This window comes from Apostichopus japonicus, chromosome 17 (assembly GCF_037975245.1).
Source record: "Apostichopus japonicus isolate 1M-3 chromosome 17, ASM3797524v1, whole genome shotgun sequence".
Taxonomy (NCBI): Eukaryota; Metazoa; Echinodermata; class Holothuroidea; order Aspidochirotida; family Stichopodidae; genus Apostichopus; species Apostichopus japonicus.
In genome coordinates this window covers 19609808-19616765 of record NC_092577.1, presented here as the reverse complement: position 1 = coordinate 19616765, position 6958 = coordinate 19609808, and the positions used below count along the sequence as shown (strand labels likewise).

At 34.9% G+C, this 6958-nt stretch overlaps 1 protein-coding gene across 3 annotated transcripts; it reads right to left on the bottom strand.

Moving 5' to 3' along the window:
• Positions 1 to 535: 535 nt before the first annotated feature.
• LOC139984725 (uncharacterized) lies at positions 536 to 6754 on the bottom strand. Of its 3 annotated transcripts, XR_011799155.1 has the most exons (6): positions 5527 to 6754; positions 2970 to 3157; positions 2637 to 2774; positions 2002 to 2217; positions 1482 to 1543; positions 536 to 631 (listed from the first exon to the last, which is right to left on the bottom strand). XR_011799155.1 is itself a non-coding variant. In XM_071998757.1 (5 exons), the coding sequence occupies exons 2-5, from the start codon at positions 2715 to 2717 to the stop codon at positions 610 to 612; spliced, it is 381 nt and encodes a 126-aa protein (XP_071854858.1). In that variant the 5' UTR covers positions 2718 to 2774; positions 2970 to 3639; the 3' UTR covers positions 536 to 609. The 3 variants fall into 3 exon arrangements, 2 of the variants coding, with proteins under 2 accessions (XP_071854858.1, XP_071854859.1); XM_071998757.1 differs by lacking the exon at positions 5527 to 6754 and having other exon boundaries at positions 2970 to 3639; XM_071998758.1 differs by lacking the exons at positions 2970 to 3157; positions 5527 to 6754 and having other exon boundaries at positions 2637 to 2820.
• Positions 6755 to 6958: the final 204 nt, after the last annotated feature.

Genomic DNA, 6958 nt, shown 5'->3' with positions numbered 1-6958 from the left:
AACAAATGAATTAGAGATAAGAAAATAGGTTTGATATTACTTAAAAAAGGCAGGAATTGCTGGTCATAATAAACATGATAAAAAATATGAAAACTTGATAACGCCCTTGTTTAATAGGACGAAAAGGGATAACAAGGTGATATAAAATTTTGCGATTCAAAATTTATAATTAATGATATAGAAGTAGGTCACTTGGCCCAACAACCATTTTGCCCAACTGCCAAATTGTTGTTGGGCGAATGGCTAGAAAGCAACGATATCTACAATGTTAAAGATATATTAAAATGTGAATTAAACCTTAAAAATAAATAAATAAAATGTGGCGTTGCAGATAAAATGTTATATAGAAATGTGATATATAAAAAAAATAATTACTTTATTAAAATCTGAAAATAACAAATAGAAATGTGAATCGCGTAGATCTAATGTTTGTTTGAAGATATCTTATATAAAAAAAAAATTAGAAAGTCTCGATTTAAACCTGAAACTAACAAAAATAAACTAACAAAAATAAATGATTATTTCAGTTCAAGTTCCACGATCTCTTCTCCCTCCAGCGTTAAGTGGCAGTTAACCGGCATCACATTTAGTAGGTCATCTGGAGACATGTCATACTGTCAAACTTGTGTTTCTGACAAAAAGGGAAAGAAAAAAGATAAGGTAAAAATGTGTTATGTTATCATATTACTCTCATAGTTTTTTTATTGTACATTTTCCCTTGAAGTTTTATTGGGAATTTTGGTCCACTTCTAAAATACAGGAACAAAATTTTTGGTTTCGTCTATGTAGTGCAGCAACATCATATATAAGTTATCTCTCTTGGTTTATTTTTGGTTGCGTTTACAGTATTTATACTTTACTGGTGGAGACCCTAAATGACTGTCTTCCACTATAAAAAACAGGTATTTTGTACCTAATTTGGTCCACCTTCATACTAAATATGATATAAATACATGCCTTCTTGTTGAACTATAGTGTTACAAGGTTTCCACAATTTACTTCGTTATAGTACAAGTACAATGAAAAGGGACCACCCACCTGACAAGAATTACATTAATCAATGATTGCCTTGTTAAGTTATCATGCATATAAACCTGTTTCAAAATGTGGCCAGCCAGACTCCTCATATATATGCATGTCAATTTCAAAAACAAAATAAGTGGTATCAATATCTCATAAAAGTGTTAATAAATCACCATGTGGACGACATGTAATTGCAATGTTGAGTTTGGCTTATCCTAAGACCTTATTAATATCCATCACATCAGCAATATAATCTGTATGATTCATTTACTCATTATGGGACACCCACCCTCCACGTATGGCATAAATTATTCATACCTGTTGACTGTCAAAGCTTCACATCTTGAGGTATTTGTTACAAGCAGGTCGTCACAAATACCCTCTTAAGTATGATATGGAGCGACACTGTAAAGAATTTTAACTGTTAATGAAGTTACAAAATTGTTAGCATAACTTACTCTTCTAAGTCTACCCCTACAATTTCAAAATCTCCAGATCTTCTATGTTGGTTGGTTAGTATCTGTAAGAAAATGGCGAAAATGATGTGAGACAATATAGAGGGCTCGTGTTTGGAGAAGGTAATAAAGGTGTCTATATTATTATTGGGAAGGGTAGGTGTAGGCATGTTTTGAGTTTGCAGTTTGTCTTTTTATTGATGCAATCTCGTTAAAATTATGAAATCAGAATTATGAGATCTAAGGTCACTAATCTTTTAATGATGCTTATAACATAGGCTACTATGTATGCATGTATCCAATTTTTGGGACGGTCAGAACAAGATTTTGTTGGATAGTTCATGAAATTCAACCAATATATCCGGTCGGAATCGATTTTTCATTACACAAAAGAAAATCATTTATAAGAAGTACAAGTATGAAACAAAGAGCTAATCTTTGATCAAACCATTCAGGAAATTGAATTTGACATGTTGAACCTTTGGAAGGCATGGGTACAATTGTATATGAGCATAATGCATACCTTTACTGCAGAGAGCGAGGTTGTTTTTAGTTGATGTCTTTCATTAAAAATGTCGACCTCTACATTTGATATTTGAACAGTGGAGCCTTCGCTGACACCCGCAACAGATTCTGCGTGCTGGCCCCACAGCTTGCAGCATATCTTCTTTTTTGTCGACATATCCGACAAAATAACGTCCCTCCTCTTCCATGTTGCCCCTTCTTTAAGCTCGTACACCTTTTCATAAGAAATCAAAAAACAATTTAATGTTATGAAGAAGTAATTAGTTACAAAACATCAAAGTTACTAAATATTGTCACAGTATTCAAATTTCCTATTCTTTGTAACGATGCTGTTTCTTTGTCAATCCTGGTAATAATTATGAACATCTTGAGGGCTCAAAATATATGGCCTTTCTAAAGCGAATGGTTGTGCAATCGATGACGCAAATTCTTCTTCTCGTCCATTGATGATCGATTGCAGGGGCTTGACATAATGACAAGGACGCAGTATTGTGAGACCAAAAATGCTATTTGACATGATGCCATTCTCCACTAGGAACTACTGATATTTGAAGCTTATGTCAACACTTGGGTTTGGAGTCTCTGTAATTAAAAACTTCATTGAAATTTTCCTTTTCAATGAGCATAGGTTACCTTGTCCACCGTTCCCTCAATCGTTAGCCTCCTCTTTTTCGGGGAAGCCAAGGCATCTGGTATGGTGCATTTTGTGGCCATGAAAAATTCTTTTCATTTTTCCTTAGGTAAATCGAAAGTTTTCGATGTTTGGAAAACCTGAAATAAATAGACAAGGAACTGTGTGAATGCTATAAAATTGTTAAAAGATTCTTATTCTTAAGATGACTTATTATTAATTATATCAACATAATAAATGTCTTTGAGGTTTTAATTAAATCTGAAATGATTTGATTAGTGATTGAAGACTATTTGTAATCATAAGTTGCTGTAATCATATGTAGAAACAATCACCTTGGCCTTGTCTGCAGGCAGTAAAATTTCCCTTTGTTCATCTTGTTCCTCAAAGTTTTCGATAGGCTTTTGCCCACAGTCACAAGGAACACTTCGACGATGTCACTCTCCTGCGTCACTCCATAGCAAAAGTGGTTGAGCCCTCTTGCCTCAGGCTCGGTCAAAATGTTTATCATCATGGTACTCATCTGTATATCAGAAAAAAATGATTGAAAAGAGAAAGGTTACATATATACAATATAAGTGGAATGGCTATATCATACTTATTAATTTAAGTTAGTGACAAATCTGTTATGACAATTAATTGTAAATTAAACAGAGACTTGGACAGATTTGTGATCAGACCATGCGCAATGAATTGTTTGACATAAGGCAATCTGTATGTTTGAAAAGACTAAATCTATTGTAGTGTTGGATGATGTCGTAGGTTCATTAACACATTGAGTACACTTGAAGGTTGATGTCATGAATTGTACAATTCTCGAGTCGTGTTGAATGTTGCAATTGAAATCGCCTACAATAATAAAGCGCTTCTTTACATCTATTTGTTTGAACAAATGTTGAAGAATAAACTCCTTTAATTGTCCAAATGAACATGATGGTGCTTTATAAACTTGATATTTGTAAAAAGGGGTCCACAATTGTTAGTGTCATACATTCAAAAAGTTTAGATGTGTATTTCATGACATTGAAATACTTTAGCTTATTTGATACGAACATCGCTATGCCATGGGGGGGGGGGGTCTGATAACATTTTCTTGTCGTTTCGTTCAAAAATGTAGCCTGGTATCTCAAAGTTGTTATCAGTTGCTTTAATCTACTTTCAGCAATACATATCAAATCAGAAGATGTTATGATCTGGTCACTTTTAAGATGATTGTAATGCTTGTAATAAGACCTGCAATTTTGAAAACACAATCTCAGAACAGATGATTGCATAGAATACAAAGGTGAAAAGCATAGTATCATGGGCGCTTCTGTTGTCATTCGTTTCATTTCGACATTAACTGCTTCTTCTACTTTAATTTTCGACTCACTTAGTTCCAATGTATGGAGTCCGTTCATAGTTGTGGCTCTACTAAGTGCTACATAATGTGCATGTGGCATAACCCTTGAACCCATATGAACAGCAACTTCTGCAAGTGTATCTCCTTTTGCCTTATGAATAGTCCTTGCAGAAGCTGGTCTAAGGGCAAACTGTTGTCTTACTGCCATGACCTTTCTCTTAGTTACAAGGAATGTTCTCTTGATTGCGAAAATAGGGGTCCATTTGACATCGATATCAGGGGAATAATATTGTCTATAACGACATCTTGCTTCTCTACCTGCTTGTAGATTATCAAATTGGACCCATATGATACTTGGCCTTGGGTTATTAGAATCAAGGTATTGTAATTTTTTTACAACACAGCTACTACCATTTGTTATTCCATCATCAACATCAACGTTCACGACAGTTTCGTATTTATTTTCGACAGCGATTGGAAGAGCACCAAAAAGACCACAGGTTTTTGACGGATCTGTGGTATGGCAGCTTTTATTCCCTCTTTTATGGTATCCGTCATGTCAGAGCAAATTGAATCATTAGCAGAAACCAACAGTTTTTCTCTACGTGAAGATTGAAATGTCAGGTCGTTATAGGCGTTTACTAACTTATTAGAGGGAAACAATCTGGGGACAGAAGGATTTATAACTTCTTGCTGATTCACTTTTCTTTTTTGTAGCATGTCGATATCTGCTTTTGTATGAATACCTTTTCTTAACCTATTCAACAATTCAGCAAATTGTTTATCATCTTTTTGTCTCATAATTTGAGTTAATTCATGAACAGTAAAAAACTGTTTCGATAAGTTTGGCGTCAGAGGTCCGTAACCGCTGCCCAGATCTAAGAATATCCATTGATCCATTACAGGTTTTAGCTGGAAAAGATCTCCCACAGCAATTACATGAACTCCTCCAAATGGCTCTTTATTGCCCATAATTTCTTCAAGCCTTTGATGAACAACCATGAACTGTTTATTTCCTACCATCGAGATTTTATCTATGATTACAACTTTGAGGTTAGCATACTTCACTTGCAAAGTGTTTAATTTGTCTCCATTTAATTTTTTGTAGTTGAAGCCACGGTTTGGATCAATACTAAATGCTGAATGAATAGTTTGCCCTTGAATATTATAAGCAGCCTTTCCAGTAGGTGCACAGAGTAAAATTCTACATTCTTCGGGGTTGTCACCTTCATTCGAACATAATTGTCGATGTAAAGCTTGAAATAAAGTTTGAATAACAACTGACTTTCCTACTCCAGCTCCTCCAGTGAGAAACACATGCATAGGATCTCTTCTGGTCGTTATCCATTGCATAACATGCATAAAAAATTCTCTTTGCTTTGTATTTAAAGAACACAACGATTTAAAAAACAACTCATCTGAAATACGCCTCTGCACATTCTCAATAACTTGATTTGCAGATTGTAACCCAATCTCATTTGCTATATCTACAGATTGATGTGATTGTTTTGTCGGGCAATAGAAGGCATATTCAATACTTTCTTTCTTACCTCTGACTCATTTGATTCCATTTGTTGTGCTGCAGGAGCAACTGTCGGGAACTCATCTTGAAAGTAGTCTCTACCTACTATTAAATCTGCAAAAGTCAACGTTTTATTTGGCTCATACTCCTGCATCAAAGGGCTTATTTGACTAGCACATGACAAAAAACTTTCTTTGTACGATTTATATCGACCAAGCAATTCTATCTCTTTGCGCCATGGTTTGTAAAGCAATAACTTTTCTGTAGAAAAATTCTCAGGGTCTGTTTCCTTATTGTAATCGACAAATCGAATGACTTTTTGAACTTTACAAGACGAGATCCTTATACCTGAAAGTAAAGTGATGTTAACACTACTATTCGTGGGAAGATTTATATCTGTAGCATCATCATTTTAAAATGTAGGATCATCTGCATAATCATCTGAATACTTGTCTTCTAACTCTTTTGGAAAATGAACATTTAATTTTGAAACGTAATCAACCAGAGACCATTGTTCAAGAATTTTCGGCCTGGTGGCATAGCGTTTCAGGACGTTACCACATTCGATATCTGTAGCATCAGGATTCATTTCTTCAAGTTTCTCCTTACTCTTTAAAAGAAATGTTCTCTCTTCATAGGGAGATGTGTTGATAAAAACAATAGAGCGTGATGACCGTGTAATTGGCAATTGCAACAAAAGATATGCAGCTTCTTGTGCACTAACCTCCACAGCATTAACAAACTTGTTACCAATTATACGAACTTGTTTTCTTACATCTGAATTGCCTTCCCTTGCTTCATCCAACAATAGACTCATTCCTCTTTGTGATTTGCTCATATATGCCACAATATAAACAGCACATGCGTCAGTAACAAACTGAATGTCATGATTTGCTCCATATGTGCCTAACAAATTTTTCATGTAACAATTAACCCTAATGGCTGCAGGGGTACGCTCTAAAAAAATAGTTGGAGTTTTTATGCTACTACGGATTGCCTGTATGTACTCCTCTTCAGATAGATCAACTTCTTTCAGGAAATCATTGTAGGTCATATTTAGCTCCCCATCTTTAGCATCTGCTAATAATTTAGAGACATTTCAAAAGTTCTGGGTAAGTTTTCCATACTCAGCTTCTGTAATTTCAGATTTGATTGGATACAATAGCATCGTTTTCTGCATTGGAGGTTTAGGAAATCCAAACCTGCTTATTGGCTTGCCACCTTTTCGACAAGATCGTGAATGGTTATGTATCTGAAGTTTAAGCAGATCTGCTAGGTCAGGATCTACCACAGAACATGAAATGTATTTGTCAACAAATGATATTATCTCTTTTGAGGTACTACTGTTAACAGATGGAGCATTTTCAATCCAAAAAAGAATGTGAGCATGTGGTGAACCTCTGTGCTGAAACTCTATTCTCACAAACGAATGAACAATTTTCCCAATTGGATGCAGATTG

Bases quoted from the DNA above. Each gene is read 5' to 3' on its own strand.
- LOC139984725 (XM_071998757.1), bottom strand. From the start codon at position 2,717: ATGGCCACAAAATGCACCATACCAGATGCCTTGGCTTCCCCGAAAAAG. The intron at 2,218-2,636 runs GTAACCTATGCT...TCTTATGAAAAG, and splicing joins TTGAGGGAACGGTGGACAAG to GTGTACGAGCTTAAAGAAGG. The intron at 1,544-2,001 runs GTATGCATTATG...ATTTTCTTACAG, and splicing joins CCTCGCTCTCTGCAGTAAAG to ATACTAACCAACCAACATAG.